The sequence below is a fragment of the Scyliorhinus torazame genome, chromosome 6 (assembly GCF_047496885.1).
Source record: "Scyliorhinus torazame isolate Kashiwa2021f chromosome 6, sScyTor2.1, whole genome shotgun sequence".
Lineage (NCBI taxonomy): Eukaryota > Metazoa > Chordata > Chondrichthyes > Carcharhiniformes > Scyliorhinidae > Scyliorhinus > Scyliorhinus torazame.
The window spans coordinates 245,730,387-245,757,510 of NC_092712.1; the positions used below are offsets into that span (position 1 = coordinate 245,730,387).

At 44.9% G+C, this 27,124-nt stretch overlaps 1 protein-coding gene across 1 annotated transcript in view; it reads right to left on the reverse strand.

Annotated features, from left to right (window-relative positions):
- The window catches only part of trnau1apb (tRNA selenocysteine 1 associated protein 1b), a 204,097-nt gene that overhangs the window by 35,795 nt on the left and 141,178 nt on the right, over positions 1-27,124 (reverse strand). The window contains exons 7-8 of the mRNA XM_072509557.1: positions 24,906-25,092; positions 24,587-24,638 (exon numbers count right to left, since the gene is read on the reverse strand). Coding sequence (XP_072365658.1) covers positions 24,587-24,638; positions 24,906-25,092 — 239 coding nt within the window. The remainder of the gene's footprint in view (positions 1-24,586; positions 24,639-24,905; positions 25,093-27,124) is intronic.

A 27,124-nucleotide genomic window follows, 5' to 3' on the forward strand; every position in this document is an offset into this window, starting at 1 on the left:
CTGCACGTTAACCTGAAGAGAATCGTGAACAAGGACTCCCAAGTCCCTCTATGCTTCTGATTTCAGAAGCATTTTCACATTCAGAAAATAGTCTATGCCTAAATTCCACCTTCCAAAAGTGCATAACCTCACACTTTTTCACATTGTATTTCATTTGCCACTTTACTGCCCACTCTCCTAGCTTGTCCAAATCCTTCTACAGCCCCCTTGCTTCCTCAATACTACCTGTACAGATCTTTGGATTATCTGCAATCTTAGCAACAGTGCCTTCAGTTCCTTCTTCCAGATCATTAATGTATATTGTGAAACGTTGTGGTCCCAGCACAGACCCCTGAGGCACACCACTAGTCACCGGCTGCCATCCTGAAAAAGACCCCTTCATCCCCACTCTCTGCCTTCTGCCAGTCAGCCAATCCTCTATCCATGCCAGGATCTTACCCTGAACACCATGGGCTCTTAACTGACTGAACAGTCTCCTATGCGGCACCTTGCCAAAGGCCTTCTGGAAATCTAAATAAATCACGTCCACTGGTTCTCCTTTGTCTAACTTCCTTGTTACATCCTCAAAGAAATCTTAACAGATTTGTCAGACATGACCTCCCATTGACGAAGCCGTGCTGACTCAGTCCTATTTTATCAAGCACTTCCAAGTACTCCGCGATCTCATCTTTAATAATGGACTCTAAAATCTTACCAATGACCGAAGTCAGGCTAACCGGCCTATAATTTCCAGTCTTCTGCCGACCCCCCTTCTTAAACAGTGGTGTTACATCAGCCACTTTCCAGTCCTCTGGGACCCTTCCTGCCTCCAGTGATTCCTGAAAGATCACCACCAATGCCTCCACAGTTTCCTCAGCTCTCTCTTTTAGGACCCTGGGGTGTAGTCCATCCGGTCCAGGTGACTTATCCACCTTCAGACCTTTCACTTTCCACAGAACCTTCTCCTCAGTAATGGTCACTGCACTCACCTCTGCCCCCTGATTCTCCTGGAGCTCTGGCAACCCACTGGTGTCTTCCACCATGAAGATTGCTAAGTTACTAATGTCTTCCCTGTTCGTCTCCTTTTCCAATCAACTCTGGCCAGCTCCTCCCTCCTGTCTTTGTAGTGACCCTTATTTAATTGTAATACTGTTACATCGGACTCCAGCTTCTCACTCTCAAACTGCAGGGTAAATTTTATCATATTGTGGCCACTGCTCCCGAAGGGTTAGAACATAACAGCGCAGTACAGGCCCTTCGGCCCTCAATGTTGCGCCGACCTGTGAAATCACTCGAAAGCCCATCCCTTATCGTCCATATGTCTATCCAATGGCCATTTGAATGCCCTTACTGTTGGCGAGTCCACTACTGTTGCAGGCAGGGCATTCCACGCCCTTAAGTTCCCTAATCAAGTCTGCCTCAATACACATCACCAAATCCAGAATTGCCTGTTCCCTAGTGGGCTCCACCACAAGCTGCTCCAAAAAAAAAAAAAAACATCTCTTAAACATTCCACAAATTCGTCTTCTTGGGATCCACTACCAACCCGATTTTCCCAGTCCACGTGCATATGATTGTGATATTGCCTTTTTTACATGTTTTCTCTATCTCCGGATTTATTTTCTACCCCGCAACCTGACTACTGCTACGGGGCCTGTACACAACTCCCATCAGAGTCTTTTTAACTTGGCGATTCCTCAACTCTACCCACAGAGAGTCTATGCCTTCTGATTCTATAATCGCTCCAGGCTATCGATTTAACTTCATTCCTTACTAACAATGCAACCCCGCTCCCTTTGCCCATCTGCCTGTCCTTTCGACAGGACACATATCCTTGGATATTTAGATCCCAGTCCTGATACCCTTGCAGCCACAGCCACGTCTCTGATGCCCACAACATCGTGCCGGCGGCCAATTTCTATGTGCGCAACAAGCTCATTTACCTTGTTCCCTATACTGCATGCACTAAGGTACAATACCCTCAGTCCTGCATTGACCACCTCCCTTTTTTGCTCTGCCGGAGGGTGATGTTCTATTATCTTTGTTCTCTATTTCCCCTTCAGTTATGACACCTTCTAAGCTAACGGTCTGGTTCCCACCCCCCTGCCATATTAGTTTAAATCCTACCAAGTGACACTAGCAAACCTCCCAGCCAGGATATTGGTGCCTCTCGAGTTTAGATGCAAGCCGCAGCATAGGTAAGGTAGATGGGCGTATGTTTAAGGGGAGAGATACAAAAGAGGCCAGAGGGGAAATTGTTTCACAGAGGGTGATGAGCATCTGGAATGGGCTGCCAGAGGCAGTGGTAGAGGCGGGTACAATTTTTTCCTTTAAAAAAGTTAGACAGTTCCATGGGTAGGGTGGGGATATGGGGCGAATGCAGGCAAGTGGGACTAGCTTAGTGATAGAAACTGGGCGGCATGGACAAGCTTCGCCGAAGGGCCTGTTTCCATGCTGTAAATATCTATGTATCTCATGCTGGGAAATGAGGTGGACACTGTGGGGAACATGTAGATTACTAATCTAAAACTCAATGATCAGTTATGAAGAAGGGCAATATAATATAGCATCTCCAAATTGGAAGGGATAATTTCAGACTTCCTGGTAACATCATGCAAAGTCGGACGCACTCAGAATAGCTCCCAGCAGGAGGCCTTTTTTCTGATTTTTTTCTTTTAAAAATTAGAGTTCCCTATCAGGGAAACATCTCGCAACAAAAAAAAAAAAGAAAAAAATGAAGTCAGCATCAAGGAAATGAAACCCCAAAAAGGCTCGAGAAGAAAATCGAAGGAGGGTGAAGGAAAGGAAGTGACCCAACACACTAGCAACGTTGGTTGCTGTATTGGCACAGGAATTTGAAAAAAAGATTGATAAGCAGTTTGAGGGGTAGGGCCAAGAGTGTTAAACGATCTTCTGAAAATTTCATCAAAGAGGCTTTGGCCCCGATCCGCAAGAAGTTGGCACAAGGCAAAACGTTAAATGGAGTGAAGGAGGACTCGTCAGGGTACGAGGATTGGTTTGCCTCGATGGAAGCAGAAAAAAAAACCTGAAGCTTAAAAGTGGAAGACCTTGAAAATAGGTCACAGCAGCTAAACCTTAGGTTGGTGGGCCGGCCGTAAGGAATGCAAGTTTCAAACCCTACTCAAAATTTGGAGAGGTTTTAAGTTCATGAGAGGAGGTGTTCACGTCTCCAGAATTGGATAGAGCACTGAAGGTGCTCAGATTGAAAATCAAATGAGCCTCCACGGGCAGTTAGGATGCACTTCCATAATTATAAAAAGGATCTTGAAATGAAAAGAAAATCGCTTATCGTCACAAGTATAAGACCATAAGATATAGGAGCGGAAGTAAGGCCATTCGGCCGATCGAGTCCACTCCACCATTCAATCATGGCTGATTTCAACTCCATTTACCCGCTCTCTCTATAGCCCTTAATTCCTCGAGAAATCAAGAATTTATCAACTTCTGTCTTAAAGACACTCAACGTCCCGGCCTCCACCGCCCTCTGTGGCAACGAATTCCACAGACCCACCACTCTCTGGCTGAAGAAATTTCTCCTCATCTCAGTTCTAAAGTGACTCCCTTTTATTCTAAGGCTGTGCCCCCGGGTCCTAGTCTCCCCTGCTAATGGAAACAACTTCGCTACATCCACCCTGTCCAAGTAGGATTCAATGAAGTTACTGTGAAAAGCCCCTAGTCGTCACATTCCGGCGCCTGTTCAGGGAGGCTGGTGTGGGAATTGAACCGTGCTGCTGGCCTGCCTTGGTCTGCTTTAAAAGCCAGCTATTTAGCCCAGTGTGCTAAACCAGCCCAGTAAACTATTTAGCATGTGGGAGTCTCGTTCGTTATCGGAATTAACCAGACAAATCGCTCCACCAAATAAGAACGGTCATGCACCACCACCCACAGAATCGAGAAAGAGCTATCAATCTGTCAATCCTTTCCGTGTCCGGGCCGGGTGAGGTTTCCCCGTGTTGAGTCAAATTAAGCCGCAGGCTCCACTCCGGGTGGTGCCCTTCCGTCAATTCCTTTAAGTTTCAGCTTTGCAACTATCCTCCCCCCGGAACCCAAAGACTTTGGTTTTCCGGAAGCTGCTCGGCGGGTCATGGGAATAACACCGCCGTATCGCTAGTCGGCATAGTTTATGGTTGGAACTACGACGGTATCTGATAGTCTTCGAACCTCCGACTTTCGTTCTTGATTAATGAAAACATTCTTGGCAAATGCTTTTATTCGTCTTTCACCTCTAGCGGCACAACACGAATGCCCCCAGCCGTCCCTCTTAATCATGGCCTCAGTTCCGAAAACCAACAAAATAGAACCGGGGTCCTATTCCATTATCCCTGGCTGGAGTATTCAGGCGGCCGACCTGCTTTGAATACTCTAATTTTTTCAAAAATAGGAACTGGCATATAGACTGGGTCTGGGGTACCGTACGAATATATCAATATATCAGAGCTGAACTGGCGAAAAGAGCTGCCTTCAACAGGGCGAAAGCAGTGTTTTACAAGAAGGACATGAGGTTTGGAATGGTGTGCCCAAAACGTTTGCAGGTTACATTGAATCCAAGGGTGCACCGTTCCAAGACCAAGTCGCTGAACCTTTTGGGGACAGTGAGGGTGATCACAGCATTTATGGAAGACACAAAAGCGGTAGATCCGTGGCGGTTTAGGTACCAAGGGCTGGTAAGGAGTTTCCTTTTTCTCACCAATATGCAAGGTGTAGTCACGCATCAATTTTTCTGTTATGGATAGGACCTATGAAGCACTCGACTGTGGTGGTTTCCGACCACGCGCCACATCTGGCATAGGACGCAGGTTGGAGACTGGACACGGCTCGGTTGTCAGATCCCAGGTTCCGCGCAAAAAGGGAGAGGTCCATTAAAAACTACATCGAATTGAATGAAATGGGATGGTCTCACTGCATATGTCACGGGAGGCGTTAAAAGCAGTAATATTCCCCTGAGAAACAAGTATACCGCTTTGGATACTTGTGGGGGGGACGACTTACCAGGGGTAAGCCATGGGGTACGGGCCTCTGGCACGGAGTCTGTCCCTGTTGCTCAGAAGGGAAGGGGGGAGAGGAGCAGAGCATTAGTAATTGGGGACTCTATAGTCAGAGGCACAGATAGGAGATTTTGTGGGAGCGTGAGAGACTCACGTTTGGCATGTTGCCTCCCAGGTGCAAGGGTACGTGATGTCTCGGATCGTGTTTTCCGGGTCCTTAGGGGGGAGGGGGAGCAGCCCCAAGTCGTGGTCCACATTGGCACCAACGACATAGGTAGCAAAGGGGACAAGGATGTCAGGCAGGCTTTCAGGGAGCTAGGATGGAAGCTCAGAACTAGAACAAACAGAGTTGTTATCTCTAGGTTGTTGCCCGTGCCACGTGATAGTGAGATGAGGAATAGGGAGAGAGAGCATTTAAACACGTGGCTACAGGGATGGTGCAGGCGGGAGGGTTTCAGATTTTTGGATAACTGGGGCTCTTTCTGGGGAAGGTGGGACCTCTACAGACAGGATGGTCTACATCTGAACCTGAGGGGCACAAATATCCTGGGGGGGGGAGATTTGTTAGTGCTCTTTGGGGGGGTTTAAACTAATGCAGCAGGGGCATGGGAACCTGGATTGTAGATATAGATATAGAATTTACAGCGCAGAAGGAGGCCATTCGGCCCATCGAGTCTGCACCGGCTCCTGGAAAGAGCACCCCACCCAAGGTCCACACCTCCACCCTATCCCCATAACCCAGTAACCCCACCCTACACTAAGGGCAATTCTGGACACTATGGGCAATTTAGCATGGCCAATCCACCTAACCCGCACATCTTTGGACTGTGGGAGGAAACCGGAGCACCCGGAGGAAACCCACGCACACACGGGGAGGATGTGCAGACTCCGCACAGACAGTAACCCAAGCCGGAATCGAACCTGGGACCCTGGAGCTGTGAAGCATTTATGCTATCCACAATGCTACCGTGCTGCCCCATGTAGTTTTAGGGTAAGGGAGAATGAGAGTAGAGAGGTCAGGAGCACAGATTTGACGTCGCAGGAGGGGGCCAGCGTTCAGGTAGGTGGTTTGAAGTGTGTCTACTTCAATGCCAGGAGTATACGAAACAAGGTAGGGGAACTGGCAGCGTGGGTTGGTACCTGGGACTTCGATGTTGTGGCCATTTCGGAGACATGGATAGAGCAGGGACAGGAATGGATGTTGCAGGTTCTGGGGTTTAGGTGTTTTAGTAAGCTCAGAGAAGGAGGCAAAAGAGGGGGAGGTGTGGCGCTGCTAGTCAAGAGCAGTATTACGGTGGCGGAGAGGATGCTAGATGGGGACTCTTCTGCCGAGGTAGTATTGGCTGAAGTTAGAAACAGGAAAGGAGAGGTCACCCTGTTGGGAGTTTTTTTATAGGCCTCCTAATAGTTCTAGGGATGTAGAGGAAAGGATGGCGAAGATGATTCTGGATATGAGCGAAAGTAACAGGGTAGTTATTATGGGAGACTTTAACTTTCCAAATATTGACTGGAAAAGATATAGTTAGAGTACAATAGATGGGTCGTTTTTTGTACAGTGTGTGCAGGAGGGTTTCCTGAAACAATATGTTGACAGGCCAACAAGAGGCGAGGCCACGTTGGATTTGGTTTTGGGTAATGAACCAGGCCAGGTGTTGGATTTGGAGGTAGGAGAGCACTTTGGGGACAGTGACCACAATTCGGTGACGTTTACGTTAATGATGGAAAGGGATAAGTATACACCGCAGGGCAAGAGTTATAGCTGGGGGAAGGGCAATTATGATGCCATTAGACGTGACTTGGGGGGGATAAGGTGGAGAAGTAGGCTGCAAGTGTTGGGCACACTGGATAAGTGGGGCTTGTTCAAGGATCAGCTACTGCGTGTTCTTGATAAGTATGTACCGGTCAGACAGGGAGGAAGGCGTCGAGCGAGGGAACCGTGGTTTACCAGGGAAGTGGAATCTCTTGTTAAGAGGAAGAAGAAGGCCTATGTGAAGATGAAGTGTGAAGTTTCGGTTGGGGCGATGGATAGTTACAAGGTAGCGAGGAAGGATCTAAAGAGAGAGCTAAGACGAGCAAGGAGGGGACATGAGAAGTATTTGGCAGGAAGGATCAAGGAAAACCCAAAAGCTTTCTATAGGTATGTCAGGAATAAGCGAATGACTAGGGAAAGAGTAGGACCAGTCAAGGACAGGGATGGGAAATTGTGTGTGGAGTCTGAAGAGATAGGCAAGATACTAAATGAATATTTTTTGTCAGTATTCACTCAGGAAAAAGATAATGTTGTGGAGGAGAATGCTGAGCCCCAGGCTAATAGAATAGATGGCATTGAGGTACGTAGGGAAGAGGTGTTGGCAATTCTGGACAGGCTGAAAATAGATAAGTCCCCGGGACCTGATGGGATTTATCCTAGGATTCTATGGGAGGCCAGGGAAGAGATTGCTGGACCTTTGGCTTTGATTTTTATGTCATCATTGGCTACAGGAATAGTGCCAGAGGACTGGAGGACAGCAAATGTGGTCCCTTTGTTCAAAAAGGGGAGCAGAGACAACCCCGGCAACTATAGACCGGTGAGCCTCACGTCTGTAGTGGGTAAAGTCTTGGAGGGGATTATAAGGGACAAGATTTATAATCATCTAGATAGGAATAATATGATCAGGGATAGTCAGCATGGCTTTGTGAAGGGTAGGTCATGCCTCACAAACCTTATTGAGTTCTTTGAGAAGGTGACTGAACAGGTAGACGAGGGTAGAGCAGTTGATGTGGTGTATATGGATTTCAGCAAAGCGTTTGATAAGGTTCCCCACGGTAGGCTATTGCAAAAAATACGGAGGCTGGGGATTGAGGGTGATTTAGAGATGTGGATCAGAAATTGGCTAGCTGAAAGAAGACAGAGGGTGGTGGTTGATGGGAAATGTTCAGAATGGAGTACAGTCACAAGTGGAGTACCACAAGGATCTGTTCTGGGGCCGTTGCTGTTTGTCATTTTTATCAATGACCTAGAGGAAGGCGCAGAAGGGTGGGTGAGTAAATTTGCAGACGATACTAAAGTCGGTGGTGTTGTCGATAGTGTGGAAGGATGTAGCAGGTTACAGAGGGATATAGATAAGCTGCAGAGCTGGGCTGAGAGGTGGCAAATGGAGTTTAATGTAGAGAAGTGTGAGGTGATTCACTTTGGAAGGAATAACAGGAATGCGGAATATTTGGCTAATGGTAAAGTTCTTGAAAGTGTGGCTGAGCAGAGGGATCTAGGTGTCCATGTACATAGATCCCTGAAAGTTGCCACCCAGGTTGATAGGGTTGTGAAGAAGGCCTATGGAGTGTTGGCCTTTATTGGTAGAGGGATTGAGTTCCGGAGTTGGGAGGTCATGTTGCAGCTGTACAGAACTCTGGTCCGGCCGCATTTGGAGTATTGCGTACAGTTCTGGTCACCGCATTATAGGAAGGACGTGGAGGCTTTGGAGCGGGTGCAGAGGAGATTTACCAGGATGTTGCCTGGTATGGAGGGAAAATCTTATGAGGAAAGGCTGACGGACTTGAGGTTGTTTTCGTTGGAGAGAAGAAGGTTAAGGGGAGACTTAATAGAGGCATACAAAATGATCAGGGGGTTGGATAGGGTGGACAGTGAGAGCCTTCTCCCGCGGATGGATATGGCTGGCACGAGGGGACATAACTTTAAACTGAGGGGTAATAGATATAGGACAGAGGTCAGAGGTAGGTTCTTTACGCAAAGAGTAGTGAGGCCGTGGAATGCCCTACCTGCTACAGTAGTGAACTCGCCAACATTGAGGGCATTTAAAAGTTTATTGGATAAACATATGGATGATAATGGCATAGTGTAGGTTAGATGGCTTTTGTTTCGGTGCAACATCGTGGGCCGAAGGGCCTGTACTGCGCTGTATTGTTCTATGTTCTATGTTCTATAGGGAAAGATCATCTCATATAAAAATCACATTTGGATAGGGTAAACAGACGGGAGTAGCAAGAGGTAGTAGACAAGATTTTAGGGGTGATTAGAGAATGTGCGAGTGAGCCAACGCAATGACCATTAGCGTGTAGAATGATGCAAATGCAGTTTGACCTCCTTTCTACGCACCGGATGGGCGACAGCTGCAACGAATAAGGGGATGGTTTATGAGTACAGGGAGAAGGCCGGGCGATTGTTTGCTCATCTGCTAAGGCGGCATAAGGTGCCAGGGAGATTTTGCAGATATGGAATTCCCAGGTGGGTTCGTCTCTGTCCCAGAGAAAGTTAATGAGGTGTTTTGCTCCTTTTATGAGGGACTTCACAGATCAGAACCACCAGAAGATGGGCAGATGACCAAGTTGTCAGAGGACCTGGAGTTTCCTCAGGTGGGGATGAGTTCAGGAATAGATGCGCCACTGGAGTTGGGAGAAGAACGCAGCGCTTTTAGGCAAGATGCAAGCAGGGAAGACACTGGGGCCTGACGGGTTCCTGGTAGCATTTTACAAGAAGTTCTCAGACTAGCTAACCCCATTGGTTCTGAAGATATTAAAATGACTCATTGGCGCAGGGTTCCTTTCTGAAGACGTGAAGAACATCTATCTCCCTCCTTCTGAAGGACAAGGGACCCTGCAGAATGTAGGTTGTACCACTTAGTCTCTGAATGGAGATGCAAAACTGTTAGTTAAAATCCTAGCACGGAGGCTGGAACCCTGCCTCCCGGAGGTAGTAAGGAAAGATCAGATGGGGTTTGGAAAGGGCAGAAAGCTATCTTCCAATGTAAGACAGCTACTTAACGTAGTTCTTGCGCCGACTGAGTGATCACAGCCAAAGATGATTGCAGAAAAGGCGTTGGACAGGGTCGAATGGAGAAATTTGTTTGCAGTTCTGGAGAAGTTTGGCATTGGCCTTGTGTCATGGTCGGCTATTGTATGAAACCCCGACTGCTAGTGTTGGATGAACAATATGAATTTGGGGTAGTTTAGGCTGCACAGAGGATGCCTTATATCCCCGCTGTTGTTCGCGCTAGCGATTGAACCATTGGCGATAGCTTGGAGGGCCCTGGAAAAGTGGAAAGGAATTGTGAGGGGTAGAGTAGTGCACGAGTTATCCTTATATGCAGATGACTTATTACTGTAGGTCAGGAATCCAGCGATAGGTATGGGAGAGATAATGGGATTGCAGGTATTTTTTTTATTTTTTATAGTAGTTTTCAGGATATAAATCTAATGTTGGGAAGATCTCCCGGGGGGGGGGGGGGGGGGGGGGGGGGGGTTTGAGGGGAGTCCCAATTCATCTGGCGGAGACCGGTTTTCCTATACAAGGGTGCAGGTGGCCAGAGACTGGTGACTCCGTAATTTAAATTTCACTTAGCCTGGTGAGCAGAGTGAGAACAGACTTACAAAAGATGGGATATCCTTCCCAGTTGGAAAAGGATCAGTCAAGATTGTGGTGTGACTCACTGACACATGCTAGAAGTCAGATTCACACACATGGCCCTTTGCAGACAGAAAGAGGATGTTAACGCACAGTGCTGTTTTCAACGAAGCTTGGTTCATTCCCCATGGCAATGCCCTGATTAGCCTAGTCAGAAGTGTCACCAGTGAAATTGCCTTCTCCACGGCAGCGCTTCTACCAATTGAAGTCCACTTGCCAATCAATAAACACTCATCTCCTGCAGGATAAATTGTTATTTCCTACACCATCCAGCCCCATATGTAGTTTCCAGCATGCACAAGTGAGCCAGACTGATAATTTTGGTTGTCATTTGTTCTTAGTACAATTGGGATTGTTGAGCAAGTGCTTTCAATCACCGAATCACATCCAACATTGGACACTCGTTTGATTTTTGCAAGCATGGACTGGTTGGGTACAGTCAGCACTTTGCCTGTTGTGAACAGCTGAAGGGTCATGCTCTTTGATATGATACCATATTGCATGATTATTATTTTTAAAAATTTAGTTGTTAGCCAGATCTTGGTTGAATGTTAGAGGGATGGCAGGGAAGGGAGTGCAATGTTCCTCCTGCAGGATGTTGGAGGTGAGGGATGCCGTTAGTGTCCCTGCTGATTTTACCTGCAGGAAGTGCTGCCATCTCCAGCTCCTCCAAGACCAAGTTAGGGAACTGGAGCTGGAGTTGGAAGAACTTCGGATCATTCGGGAGGCAGAAGGGGTCATAGATAGCAGCTTCAGGGAATTAGTTACACCAACGATTGGAGATAGGTGGGTAACTGTAAGAGGGACTGGGAAAAAGCAGTCAGTGCAGGGATCCCTGTGGTCGTTCCCCTGAGTAACAAGTATACCGCTTTTGATACTTGTGGGGGGGGGGGGGGGGGGAAGACGACTTACCAGGGGTAAGCCATGGGGTACGGGCCTCTGGCAAGGAGTCTGTTCCTGTTGCTCAGAAGGGAAGGGGGGGAAGAGGAGCAGAGCATTAGTAATTGGGGACTCGATAGTCAGGGGCACAGATAGGAGATATGGATGATAATGGCATAGTGTAGGTTAGATGGCTTTTGTTTTTTGACTCATGTTGTGGGAGGCTAGGGAGGAAATTGCGGGTCCCCTAACAGAGATATTTGAATCATCGGCAGCCACAGGTGAGGTGCCTGAAGATTGGAGAGTGGCGAATGTTGTGCCCTTGTTTAAGAAGGGCAGCAGGGAAAAGCCTGGGAACTACAGACCGGTGAGCCTAACGTCTGTAGTAGGTAAGTTGCTAGAAGGTATTCGGAGAGACAGGATCTACAAGCATTTAGAGAGGCAAGGACTGATTCGGGGCAGTCAGCATGGCTTTGTGCGTGGAAAATCATGTCTCACAAATTTGATTGAGTTTTTTGAGGGGGTGACCAAGAAGGTAGATGAGGGCAGTGCAGTAGACGTTGTCTACATGGACTTTAGCAAAGTCTTTGACAAGGTACCGCATGGTAGGTTGTTGCAGAAGGTTAAAGCTCACGGGATCCAGGGGGAGGTTGCCAATTGGATTCAAAATTGGCTGGACGACAGAAGGCAGAGGGTGGTTGTAGAGGGTTGTTTTTCAAACTGGAGGCCTGTGACCAGTGGTGTGCCTCAGGGATCGGTGCTGGGTCTACTGTTATTTGTGATTTATATTAATGATTTGGATGAGAATTAAGGAGGCATGGTTAATAAGTTTGCAGATGACACCAAGATTGGTGGCACAGTGGATAGTGAAGAAGGTTATCTAGGATTGCAACGGGATCTTGATCAATTAGGCCAGTGGGCCGACGAATGGCAGATGGAGTTTAATTTAGATAAATGTGAGGTGATGCATTTTGGCAGATCGAATCAGGCCAGGACCTACTCAGTTAATGGTATGGCGTTGGGGAGAGTTATAGAACAAAGAGATCTAGGAGTACAGGTTCATAGCTCCTTGAAGGTGGAGTCGCAGGTGGACAGGGTGGTGAAGAAGGCATTCAGCATGCTTGGTTTCATTGGTCAGAACATTGAATACAGGAGTTGGGACGTCTTGTTGAAGTTGTACAAGACATTGGTACGGCCACACTTGGAATACTGTGTGCAGTTCTGGTCACCCTATTGTAGAAAGGATATTATTAAACTAGAAAGAGTGCAGAAAAGATTTACTAGGACATTACCGGGACTTGATGGTTCGAGTTATAAGGAGAGGCTGGATAGACTGGGACTTTTTTCCCTGGAGCGTAGGAGGCTTAGGGGTGATCTTATAGAGGTCTATAAAATAATGAGGGGCATAGATAAGGTAGATAGTCAACATCTTTTCCCAAAGGTAGGGGAGTCTAAAACTAGAGGGCATAGGTTTAAGGTGAGAGGGGAGAGATTCAGAAGGGCCCAGAGGGGGAATTTCTTCACTCAGAGGGTAGTGAGTGTCTGGAATGGGCTGCCAGAGGTAGTAGTAGAGGCAGGTACAATTGTGTCTTTTAAAAAGCATTTAGATAGTTACATGGGTAAGATGGGTATAGAGGGTTATGGGCCAAGTGCGGGCAACTGGGACTAGCTTAATGGTAAAAACTGGGCGGCATGGACTGGTTGGGCCGAAGGGCCTGTTTCCATGCTGTAAACTTCTATGATTCTATGATTTGGTCAAACATACATGGAGTTTGAAAGGCTCAAACAGAGTAATTTTGATAGGTGGATGAGGGCTTTGAAAATAGACCAAACGTATGAAGCTCTGAGAAATTTTACTTTTGGAGGAGTTTAAAAATTCAATTCCTGATGTAGTGAGAACTCTTGTGGAAGAACAGGGGGTTAAAACTGCGAGATTAGCAGCGGAAATGGCAGATGATTATGAATTAGTTCATAAATCAAAGATTGGTTTCCAACATCAGTTTCAGCCGGTGAGGGATAGAAACTGGGGACATGAGAAATACTCACGTGGAAAAAGTAAAGATGATCTGCTGGGGGATAATAAGGAGAGTGTACCTCAGATTAAAAAAGAAATCCAGGAGGGTGGAAAAGACATGAAAAGTTTCAAATGTTTTCACTGTAATAAACTAGGCAATGTAAAGTCACAGTGTTGGTGGTTGAAGAAAAGCACTGGGAAGGCTGGTGTGGTAAAACAGGATAAGACAGTGGGGTTTGTTCAAGTGGTAAAGGAAAGCCCAAGGGAAGCGAAGGAGGTGCAAACTATTGCACAGCCTGTTCAAGAAGTAATTGTTAAGAAGGTGCCAGATGTCTTTGAAGAATTTACTTGTGTGGGTAAAGTTTACCCATGTGTATCAGGAGGAGCAGGTAAAGAAGTCACAATTTTAAGAGATACAGGGGTAGTCAATCTTTAATGGCAAGAGATGAGGAATTATGTAGTTTGGGAAGAATGTTGCCAGAAAAGGTGGTGATATGTGGAATTCAGGGTGAGAGGTGTAGCGTTCCATTATATAAGGCAAGGTTGGAAAGTCCAGTGAAGAGGTAGTAGGAGTAATAGATAAACTATCTTGTCCAGGAATACAGTTTATCTTGGGTAATGATATAGCTGGATCGCAGGTGGGAGTGATGCCTACTGTGGCTGATAAGCCAGTGGAAAATCAGTCAACTGAAGTATTGAAGGACGAATATCCTGGGATTTGAGTAACAAGGTCGCAAAGTCATAGGTTAAGACAAGAGGAGAATTCAAAGAGTGAAGATGAAGTTGAAGTGCAATTATCAGAAACGATTTTTGATCAGATGGTTGAAAAAGAACAAGACAGGTGGAGGATGAGGCGGATATTTTTAGTTCAGGAAAATTGGCGGAGTTACAACAGATGCAGAAATAAAACGGATATATCAGAAAGCATATACGGAAGAGGAATCTGAGAGTATACCAGATTGTTATTACCGTAAAAGTGATGTCTTGATGAGAAAATGGAGACCTGTACATATGGGGGCGGATGAAAAGTGGGCAGATGTTCATGAAGTAGTATTGCCGGTAGGGTGGTGAAAGGAGGTGTTGCGAGTTGCACATGAGGTACCAGTGGGAGGTCATTTGGGAATAAGGAAAACAAGCTAAAATCAGAAACATTTATTGGCCTGGACTACATAAAGATGTAGCTAAATTTTGTCAATCATGTCACACATGTCAAGTGATAGGGAAACCTCAGGCAGTGATAAAACCAGCGCTCTTAATACCCATTCCAGCATGTGAGGTACCTTTTATTGATTGCGTAGGACCGCTTCCGAAAACAAAAAAAGTGGGAATCAATATCTTTTGACTGTAATGGATGTGTCTACTAGGTGTCCAGAGGCTATTCCAGTCCATAATATTACAGCCAAAAGGATTGTGGAGGAGGTACTTGAATTCTTTACTAGATATGGACTACCCACAGAAATTCAATCGGATCAAGGAACAAATTTTACTTCAAAGTTATTCAAAGAAATTATGGATAGCTTAGGAATAAAACAATTTAAATCAACTGCGTACCATCCAGAATCGCAGGGAGCATTAGAAAGGTAGCATCAGACATTAAAGACAATGTTGAGGGAGTATTGTCAAGATTATCCAGAGGATTGGGATAAAGGAATCCCATTCGTATTGTTTGCAATTAGGGATGCACCTAATGAGTCTACCAAATGTATTCCTTTTGAACACGAGGTAAGAGGACCACTTAAATTGATCAAGGAAAATTGGTGGGTGAGAAATCGGAAATTACACTATTGGATTAAGTGTCAAATTTTAGGGAATGATTAAATAGAGCAGGTGAATTGGCGAGACAACATTTGAAAGTTGCACAAAATGTGATGAAACGGGTAGCAGACAAGAAATACAAAGTTCGTAGTTTTGCCAGTGGGGATAAAGTTTTTGTGTTGTTACCAGTGGTAGGTGAACCTTTAAGAGCAAGGTTTTGTGGACCCGATCATATTGAAAAGCAAATTAAGTGAGGTGAATTAGTGGTAAAACACCAGATAGAAGGAAGACTCACCAAGTGTGTCATGTGAATATGCTTAAAAGGTACTTTGAAAGGGAAGGAGAGAAAAAGGAGGTTTTAATGATTCTAACTCAATGTGACGAACCAAATCCAGATGACTGTGAATTTGACACATCTCAAATGAAATTGGAAAATGAGGATGTTCTTAAATATTGGGATGAATTGTTAAGTTACCTTCCAGAGGAAAAACGAACTGACCTGAAAGAGTTATTGATATCACATGGGCAAATTTGTAGAGATAAATTGGGAAGTACTAAAATGGCTATACATGATGTAGATGTGGGAAATGCTGTTCCTATCAAACACTATCCATATAGACTTAATCCTTTAAAATTGGCACAGGTTAACAGAGATTGCAGCCAATGGAGCTCACCCATAGCGATGGTACCTAAACCAGACGGTAACCAACGGTTGTGTGTGGACTACAGAAAGGGGAATGCAGTTACAAGAACGGACTCTTATTCTATCCTACGTTTGAAGGATTGCATTGAGAAAATGGGACAATCTGCTTTTATTTCCAACTTCCAGACATGGAAAGAACATTTAAAACATCGTATGGAGTTCTTTGATCAACTTCAGGAGGCGGGTTTGGTGATGAACCTAGCCGTAAGTGAATTTGGAGAAGCACAAATCACTTTCCTTGCCGAGTTTCCGTTATCCTCAAGACAAAGGGAAATAAGGCGATTTCTTAGCATGAGTGGATTGGATCGAACAGCTGTGCAAAAGTTGTGGCGTGATTACTCCACTGATGGACTTTCTAAAGAAACCGACTTTCTAAAGAAACCTAAAAAATGTCAGTGGACAGCGGACTTTCAACAGGCATTTGGCTGCCTGAAAGCAGTGATCACCAATGTTCCTGTATTGGAGAATTGCAAGGGACTGTCAGATTGAACTAAAGTATCTGATTCTAAAGAGAAATGCCGAGGAGTAGAGGAATGGATGGATCGTGCAGAGACTTTGTTCAAAGAGACTGTCAATCGAGAAGGATTTAGGTTGGAGGAGGAAGAACGAAGAAAAATGGACTATATTATTATACCTGTTTGCAGGTGTTTTTTTTAAATAAAAAAAAAAAAAAAAGGTGTATTTACTGTGTACATTTCTTAGTGGATGGTGCAAATGTGAAAAATGAAACCATCTTGAATTTGAAGGTTTATTTTTTTTCTTTGGGGGGGGGGGGGGGGGAGGTGTCATGCGAGAGTGCCTTTAAGAACTGGATGTTGAAGCAATGTACCTTTAAGAAAACAGTGATGACATAGAGTGGGTGGAGCTCAGCTCAGGTCAGCCATTTTGTAGTTTGGTTTTGCAGTTAGTAAGTGCATGGCTGGTTTTGCTGAGAGCAGTTTAAAAGTAGAAAGCCAGTTTGAGACAGCAGCTTGAGAAGTTCTGGTTTGCTGTGAGTGCTTGAAGGGAGAAAGCCAGGTTTGAAAAAGCAGTTGGGTGTGTCTGTGTGTTTCCAGAGAGCTGCAAGAAGAAAGCTGGAGCTGAAATCAACCAAGCTAATATATCTCTGCCATTCTACAGAAATTATATATATCCTTTAACCTGATCTAATACGGTTTAAAGGTGTTAAGTCTCTTGGAAGTTTGAAGGAACATTTTAAGGAATTATTTACTGTTGCAATATTTTCGGAGTTATCTTTGAAGTAAGGGGTGTTAAGAGATCCAATGTTTATTTAAGATGTTAAGTTGAGTTAATGGAACAAAGTGTTTTGTGTTTAAAAACCCACGTGTCTATAATTGTAATCCCACACCTTGGGAAAAAGCCGCGTGCTCGGAAAAGAAACAAATCCATTAAAAAGGAGAGGTTGGTTAAACTCTATGATACATTTTGGGGTTCTGAAAACGCCTCCGCCAGAACTGGGCCTCAAAGGGATCGATTCCATGGCCAATACAAGCTATTTGGGCAGGCTTGGTGTCATTAAAACAGAAATCAACTGCACGAGTTGCTGAGTTCACAAGTTGAATAAATACAAATGTACATTGGCAGCACATCCAAATTGATACAGTGACATGATGCAAATGTCTATGGCTTCCTTGAGCGGTACATTGATCAACAAATAAACAAACACATGCTTACAGCATTGAAAGTCTTGACAAAGGAATCCTTCACCATGTGGGTGAAAAATAAACAAAAGTAATGTCCCTTTATACCCCATGACTGGTTCTGCACCACACATATTAGCCAAATAGTTGGAGTTCCTAGTTTTGAGCAAGGACAGAAAAAAACAAACCATGGAAAAATGGTAGAAAGCGGTGACTATTGCTTTTCTCAATACACAAATGACTTGGGAGTGTAAAATTCAACATTTGCCAATCTCCCAAACTTGAGTAGAGTAAAAGCAAACCACCAATTGACTGTAACCAGATCTAGATAGGCTATCAGAATGGGTAGATAAGTGGCAGATGCAAGATCGTGCACTTCAGCAGAAAGAATAAAGGGGAAGGCAACAGCATAGGTCTAAAAATTATACATGGTTAAAGAGACCTGGGAGTTCATGCTCACAAAAGGTGTCATGACTGCTGAGAGAGTAGTTAGCAAAATATATTGAATCGCGAGCTTCATAAATAGCAGTTATGCAGTACAAACGCAGGGAGGTTAGTGAGAACCTGTACAAACATTTGGTTAGGCCACAACTAGAATATTATGGTCAGTTTTGGTCTCCACATTTAGATGGAAGGAGTGGAGGCAATTCCAGAGATTGTTTAATAAATTTAGAGTACCCAATGTTTCCCAATTCAGGGGCAATTTAGCATGGCTAATCCACCTACCATCTTTGGAATGTGGGGGTGAAACCCACGCAAACACGGGGAGAACGGACACTGACCCAGAGCCGGGATCGAACCTGGGACCTCGGTGCTGTGAGACAGCAGTGCTAACCACTGTGCTGCCTTGATTATGAGTTTTAGCTCATAGGTTAGCTTGGAGAAACTGGAACAAATTGAGGGGAGATTCAATGCAAGTTTACAAGATTATGACAGGTTTAGATGAGGGTCAGAAAAGTTCCTATTAGCTGATGGTGCAACGAAGAGGGGCACAGGTTTCGGGCAAGAACTGCAGTTGGTGGTGGTGTGGAGGAACATTTTTACACAGGCAAATGGTAATAACCTGGAATTTGCTGCATAGGAGTGTGGCATCAGAAACTACAACGTCAAAAAGAAAATTGAACAGGCACCTGGGGGATTGCTGGGACCATGTTTATATAAAGCAGAGGAAATTGCCTGACTGGATTCCTTCATAGAGAGCCAGCATGGACATGGGCTTTAAAAAAAATTATGGGACATGGATATTGCTGGCTGCCCATGATTGTCCATCCCTAATTGACCTCTAGGGACAGTTAAGAGTCACAGTGGATCTGGAGTCACATGTGGGCCAGGCAAAAATATTCTGCTTTTTTATTTTTCCCCCCCAACAGGGCACATCACTTTATACTATCCCATCTTCCTCTTGCCCATTCATTCCCTTAAGGCTCCTTTGCATATAGCCACCCAATCTCCAACCTCACTTTGTATGATCAAAGTTGGATATTTTTGCTGATCCTAACAGTATACCACGAGTTACAGTTTGCCAGCATGAAAACATACCATTTATTTGGTAATCATCAGTCTAAATAATAGACCACTTAGCTCAACTTCGGCAGTAGGGAAGATGCTGGAATCTATCAAGGAAGAAATAGCGAGGCATCTGGATGGAAATTGTCCCATTGGACAGATGCAGCATGGGTTCATAAAGGTCAGGCTGTGCCAAACTAATTTAGTGGAATTTTTTGAGGACATTACCACTGCAGTAGATAACAGGGAGCCAATGGATGTGGTATATCTGGATTTCCAGAAAGCTTTTGACAAGGTGCCACACAAAAGGTTGCTGCATAAGATAATGATGCATGGCATTAAGGGTAAAGTAGTAGCATGGATAGAAGACTGATTAATTAGTAGAAAGCAAAGAATGGGGATTAATGGGCGTTTCTCTGGTTGGCAATCAGTAGCTAATGGTGTCCCTCAGGGATCAGTGTTGGGCTCACAATTGTAGCCATCCGAGATGGCCACCTGCAAAGGACCATGGGAATTATGGCCAACCCAGGACTCAGACAAATACAGAGCTTCTGTGTATTTGAAACGCAGGTAGCTGGACCGGATTGAAACCCCCGCTCGTTTGCATTTTAATGGCCCGTTCCCAGAATAGGACTCCAATCAAGAAACCGGTCCAGCCACAGACTGATCGGCGCCACTCCCTTTACTCAGAGAGCCCAACTGCCAAGGTCAATGACCACTAAGGCCCCGCCCAGCCACCAAGGCACCCGCCCCTTTACTGGCCAAAATCGAAGGCAGTGATCAGAGCCCTGTCGCACTATTGGGTCCAAGATCAAGGACCGCCCCATAGAGCGCAAAATCCCAGAGGGATAAAAGGGGACACAGCCATGTGTTCTGCCTCTTTTGGACCCGGCCTGTGCCAGCCTTTTTTGGATCTGGCCTGTGCCAGCGATCGAGGAATCGCCTCACCATTGGACACATCGACCCCAGAAATTGGGGACAGATCCAATCACTTGGGACTCAGGGTCAAGGGCCGCCCCGGGAGGCGGGAAGCCCCTGGGCCCTATAAAAGTGAGGGTCCAAGTTCAGATCTCGCTCTCTCTCCTCTTCGCCTGCTCGAGACCTTCGCAAGAACAGCAACCGGCAACAGTAAGTTTGAATCCAGCGATCGCTATCCGGTAGACACCTAGCCACCGACCTGTAGCAGCCTTTTGAATCCCGCGGGGCAGATCTGATTGGACAAGCCATTCGTTTCCATGACCTGGTGGGCTCTTCCTAAGTTAAGTATTGGCCAGTAGTGATAGGTTTATTATATAGAAAGTAGTATTAGTGTATTAATATTGCTTGTTGTATATAATAAATGACCGGTGTTTTAATCCTTACTAAGCGGTATGCTGTATTATTAATCATAACCTGAACTTGAACCACGTGGCGGTATCATAAAGATACCTGGCGACTCATGAGCAAAGGTGACGTAATCAGAGCAAATAGACTAAGGTTAAAAAGAGCAACAACCCCCAATGCTTTTTGAAATTAAGTACACTAGATGTACTTAATATACATTACACGGTGGAAAACTCACCATGTGGATTCATTAAGCAGCCATCATTAAACAATTCTATTTACACCTGGTCAACCGAGGGGCAGAGATGGCAATGTAACATTATAACTTCCCACTTAAAACAAATTGTAAAATAGTACATGTATGTTATAACTAAATTATGACCAAATCATCAATATCCAAAATTTAGCACGTTGGGTTGCATATTTTGTTAAAAAAATCAAAATGACAAGTAAAGCAGCAATCAACTTATTCCTTCATACATACTATGCATTAACCAAACTTGATTCTTTGTCTGGGCATCTCCTTCCATTGCCATTAGCTTGAATCTGCTCTCTCAACATAGTGAGAGACCTGAACTTGCAACTATCAATGGGGACTTTTGACATCAATTGCTTTGTTTCAAATCGGACATTTTCACTCACTTTCTACAGATGGAATCTGTAATGTCAGCACTGTAGGAAGAATTTACATGAAAGAAGGTTTCTTGTGCTCTCTCTCACAAGTCAGTTTTCTTTTTTCCAAGCAAGTGATCTAACTGACAGCGTCTTTCTCCACTGGATATGTGCCTCGTCACTTATAACAATTCCAATCACATACTTTTCTTTATTATCCCAGTACTTTTTCACCAGACCTTCTGACTATTGTATCATGACTCATAGTCACTTGGTCTTCCTTTTCTCATACCTTTGCTGTCGATTTAAGGTTTAAGCAAACTAAACTAGTCACCTAGAAAATACTTCTGCAAGAATCCCTTCACAATTTCTGCACTCATTTCTTCATAACCCCGCATGCTACGGTGTTTGATTCCATTCTTACTCAAATATTTTAATTCTTCTAACACAAATAATGGACTATTATCTAATACTAGCACCTCTAGTAAACCATAGATTGCAAACCAATGTCTCAAAACCTCAGTTTTAGCTAGTGTGGTATTGAGCATAATTAATAGTTATCAACCAAAACAAGGTACTCTTTCCCTTCCATTTCAAATAAATTGAAATGTACTCATTCCCATGGTTATAAAGCATCTGATCATGGAACGAAAGGAATCTTCTCCATTCGGAGACACACTTTACACCTCAAATCTTCAATTACTGCTCCGAACTCAAAAAAAAGTACTAGCCTAACTATTGGCTGCACTCAGCCCTTCATCTCGATTTCAGCCTTGTTATGGCCAATTATATAATTTGGCCCTCACGTTTTCAATATCAGATGTCAGGGGCAGCACAGCATTGCTGCCTCACAGCGCCAGGGACCAGGGTTCAATTCCGGCCTGGGGTGACATGGACTTTGCACGTTCTCCCAGTGAGCGTGGGTTTCCTCCGGGTGCTCTGGTTTCTTCCCACTGTCCAAAAATGTGCACGTTAGGTGGGTTGGCCATGTTCGATATGCAGGGTTATGGCTGAGGTAGAGTGCTCTTTCGGAGGGTCTGTGCAGACTCTTATAGGTTGAATGGTCTTCTTCTGCATTTTAAGGATTCAATGGTTCTATGTATTCTTCCTAATCCTTACTGAAAATAACTGGCTCAGGTTAAGCTCATAGAACATAGAACAATACAGCGCAGTACAGGCCCTTCGGCCCACGATGTTGCACCAAAACAAAAAGCCATCTAACCTACACTATACCATTATCATCCATATGTTTATCCAATAAACTTTTAAATGCCCTCAATGTTGGCGAGTTCACTACTGTAGCAGGTAGGGCATTCCACGGCCTCACTACTCTTTGCGTAAAGAACCTACCTCTGACCTCTGTCCTATATCTATTACCCCTCAGTTTAAAGTTATGTCCCCTCGTGCCAGCCATTTCCATCCGCGGGAGAAGGCTCTCACTGTCCACCCTATCCAACCCCCTGATCATTTTGTATGCCTCTATTAAGTCTCCTCTTAACCTTCTTCTCTCCAACGAAAACAACCTCAAGTCCATCAGCCTTTCCTCATAAGATTTCCCCTCCATACCAGGCAACATCCTGGTAAATCTCCTCTGCACCCGCTCCAGAGCCTCCACGTCCTTCATATAATGAGGTGACAGTTTAAACTAATTTCAGTTTCCTCCTACTGTTGACTTCTATATTTTGATGTGAACCACAATCTGTTCCTTATATTGACCGAATGACCACACAACTAGCGTATTAGTTCAAAGACAGTTTATTAATAACACAAGACTTGCTACTATATGCAATAATACGTGACTACACACTAAACTAGACCTAATAACTAAGATGACCGTTACTTAACTTCGGGGTGACCGTCTCTGCGAGATAAGGCCTTTATCTGTGTCCACGTGGGTCAGTTGGAAGTCTTCAGGTTCGTCTCGGCTGGGCTAGTCCTTCAGGTAGCAATCGCGGGTCTTTGAACTTAGTTAGCTGATATGCTACAGTTGGTCGCACACAGGCCGGCCCAAAAGAGGGCGTCCTTTCAGTTTGCAGTTCTTCTTACCCCCCTGGGCTTTCGCGCCCTTTGGGGCAGTCCTAACTCCAGATCCAATTAATCGATAGGGTTTCGATCACCCTCATTGATCCTGGCTAATTAGGGGCGGATACCTCGGTGGCTGGACGGGTCCTAGCTACCATTAGCATAGGCCTTTCCAAATAAGGGGAAGTGGCACCGGTTAGTCTGCTCCTGTTGTAGCTCCTTGATTCAAACTCTATTGTCCTGGGGGAAATGGTGATTGACTCTTAATGGATACAAGTTTCAGTCAGGTCTGGCTACTTTGCAAAATACACAGAGGCTGTGTACCTGCCTGTGTACAAGCTGACCACAATTCCCATGGTCCTTTGCAGGTGGCCATTTTAAATGGCTACACTACTATCATCAATGGTAAATAATAGTAGAATATTGATTATTTGGAATACAGTTATTGAAGTAATGTTCAGTTTTGAACAAGTGAATAGGACTTGGGATTTCTTTTACCTTCTGTGATAACAGAATCTCTGACACTGTGGGCACTTCCTCTTTCATGTGCTGTTTCTCTTGCTCACAACTCTTTCAGCTCAATAACATTAACTTCTGTTTCTATGTTTATCAATTGTGCATTTAAGGATGTCCAGATGCATAACTAGCTTTAAATCTACCATGATCCTAACCTGGGACCTGGCCACGAACTGGTAGTGCAACCTGGAGAATACGGTTTTCCCACAAGCCGAGCTGTTACTGGAAATGGGGGTATTTCCTCCTCCGCCCCGCCCCCCCCCCCCCCCTTCCACACACAGAGGCATAACTACAGCTTAAAATTGGGGCATTTAGGTGGTTGGTAGCTACTGTGGCAAAAATAACATCTAAACTTCTGATTCAGAGGCTGAACATGGCTGCCATAACCTGGATCCCACCGAAATCTGGTGGGCCTTCTCTGCCATCTTGGGAAAAGAACTTGCTTGCAACCATCTCTTTTTGCCAATCCAATGCCTGTGGCCTCGTCATAGACCCCTTTCCCATTAGCTCAAAAGCTCAACTGGATTTTATTGTTCTATACGTCTCAAGTTTGCAGTCTAATTTTGGACCATACCTACAATAGCGAGGGAGTTTCATGAATTCAAGAATGGTTTTACACTCCAATTGCTTTCTTTGCCAGGCCATAGGGCAATAATTTCAGCATGCTCGCTTGCAATGGGGGGGGGGTCTGGTGGGCAACATTGCTGATACAAAAGCATAAGCCCCATATGATGAGGAAAACAAATTTATTTTATTCTTGTATTCCATTTGCTTTCAATCAAATAGGCTCATAATTAGTCTTTTTTTGTGAGGGTTGACTTCCTCCATCGGCCACAAAAAGTTTTCCCGTGCCATTTATTTTCAATTACAATACTGTGCTCGGGGGAATGTGTATATGGGTTCAATTGAGTCAGCAATCTTTCAAATTGATTGTACTTCCTGAAAAGTTCTAAAAATGGGATGTTATTCAGTCTTCAATTTCTCAAAAATGAAAGGTTAAAGAAAAATCCATCCCATCTACATCACCATCTTTCTGTTGCGTGTAGATTCACCAAAAGTATTCAAATCACACACCAAGGGTACAGCTTAGAAATGATCAATTATCTTTTTTGAAAATCAAGCCACAGAAAACATATCTATATTTAAAAGTCACTGTCAATGAGATTAAATATTTCATTCCTTGTGATGGCCTTGTGATACAAATAAATACGAAAATGCAAAAAAGGTTTTTACCTTCCAGAGGCTCCTCTTCAGTTTCCTCAGTAATGGTGGAATTTTGCTGAAACTGAAAGAGATTTTCAGTAATATCAAGAAGCAGAGGATCAACGTGTCAAAACTGAGCAAAAGAGGTGAGAAGAAAAAGGGAGGCATGCAAGGGAAAGGGGAGAGATGGGTGGGAGCAGGAGAGGGAGGGGCAGAGGAGGAGAATGGGGTGGGGAGGAGCCAGAGTGATTGGGTGGGGGTGGGGGGGGTGGGGGTGGGGGCAGGGTGGCAGAGGAGAAGCAAGCAAAACAAGCGAAGAAAAAAAAAAAAACTGAGTGAGTGATTTTACCTCCGACAGTTGTGCCATATCTGTGATCAGGGAAGAGGTTATTGCTGGTGCCTCTGTTGAGCCATACTGCGGGTACCCATAGCTGTAGCTGGCGTAGGGATCATACCCCCACTGAGAGTAATACTGCTGATAGTATTGTGTATAATTGTATGTGGCGGTTGGTTGGTATTCTGGTTTGGTCTTTGCACTGAAATTACACCATGTTCAAATTGAATAGTCCAGCAAATAACCAAAAGGGAATCACCTCAAAATCAAATCATTGATTTTTGCAGCACATGACCACATGTTAGGATCTTTTACTTCAAAAAGGACGAAATGAGGAACTCTAGTTTGGAAGATAAACAACATGCCCTCAGCATTATTTAGAGACCACATACTAAATATTTAAACTAACCTCTGACAGTGGAAGCACACATTATAAGACGCTCCTCTCAACTCTGCCTCATTACTACAAAAAGCCATCTTTGACTCTCAAAGTAAATAATGAAACACAGGCTCACCAGTTAAATAGAAGGCAATAAGATCAGCTGTAATCCTAACCTTTTAATGAATCATTGACTGACAACCATTTTTAATCAGGTGCAGCTGTGAACTCTTTGAAATGCATTGATTATGAATCTAAGTTGGGAATTATAATAAACTAATTAAAATAGATAGATTTGTTTAAAAGCACTATTTATGCATACATAGTAGAAATTATCTTTGACAATTCAGAACTTTTCCTGCATCCTCCTTTCACATCATTGCCCAAAATGCATTACTAAACGGCTGCGGTCCTTTCTCGACACAAAAGTTCACCAAATACATCAACTTGTAAACGAGCTTGTGTTCAATTAAGCCAATGTACATGGAGACTTGCGTTTCAGTAGCCACAAACCTACTTCTGCAGTTTGATTCTTCAACAGATTGTTTTTACACCAGAAATGTCTGATCAGTAAGCTTTTACGGGGTCAGGATAAAGATGATGCTAATTATTATCTGGTTAGGAACTCAATAAAACTTCCAATTTATAAATATATCAGCCTGGAGTTTTCTGTGGTAATGACAGTGGAACTGTCAACATTTACAGTCATTACACCACAAATTCAGACTTGAACAGCATAGAAATGCACAGGTCTTTTATCAGAATACAGTTAAAACATGTATTTCCCTATCTGAAAAAGCGAGAGAACAAATGAAGGAATTTAAGTGTTTTTAGCTTCATGGTTTGCTGTGTGTGAATACTTCAATTTGATTGGTTGCTTACCTGCTACTCATGAAGATGACACCGTGGCGACTCTCTGTGAACTCTCTCACACAGATCCTCTTCCCACATTTCTTATAACATTTTAAAACTTAAGTTGTCCTATGTTTTTCTAAAAAAATCTAAATCTATTGACCATTGCTGCTGTGCACCAATACATTTGACAAAGGATTTACACTGTTGTGAGGAAGGGGAAATTCCCACCACAGAGAGCGCTCGATCTTTGAGTCAGTAGCAAGTGTACTTGATTTACTGCAAACAGCAGAATGAAGACCATTATACTGAATACAGAATTGCTCGAATTCCAAAGTAAGGAATTTATAAACTTATTCGAATTTGTTCTGAAAATTCTAAAGTGGCATGGGTGGTTGGGGGAGGGGTGGGGGGGGGGGGAGTGGTGTCGGAGAGATGGGCTAAATCCAGGAGGGGTGGGTCTTGGCCCGTTTGAGTTGGGCGCTAAGTCTGTGAGGATGGGGGGGGGGGGGGGTGCCCGTGTCTGGGAGGAGGTGCATGTGTTTGGGAGGAGGGGGGAGGGGTGGTGCTGCGTACGGGAGGAGGAGGAAGGGGACCTGCGTCTGCGAGGAGGGAGTGGGCTGAGTCATGAGGGTGGGGCAGAGTCCGGGGCCGTCGCGTGGGTGAGCTCACTCCGGGGCCATCGGGAGGGGGAGCTGAGTCCAGGACAGTCGGGTGGGGGAGCTAACTCCGAGGCAGTCGGGTGGGGGAGCTGTGTCCGGGGCGATTGGGTGGGGGAGCTAAGTCCGGGGCGCACGGGGGAGCTGAGCCCGGGGCGGACGAGCGAGCTGAGTCCGGGGCGGACGGGGGAGTTGAGTCCGGGGCGGACGGGGGAGTTGAGTCCGGGGCGGACGGGGGAACTGAGTCCGGGGCGGACGGCTGAGCTGAGTCCGGGCCGGACGGGCGGGCGGGGAAGCTGAGTCCGGGGCGCACGGGTGGGCGGGGAGCTGAGTCCGGGGCGGAC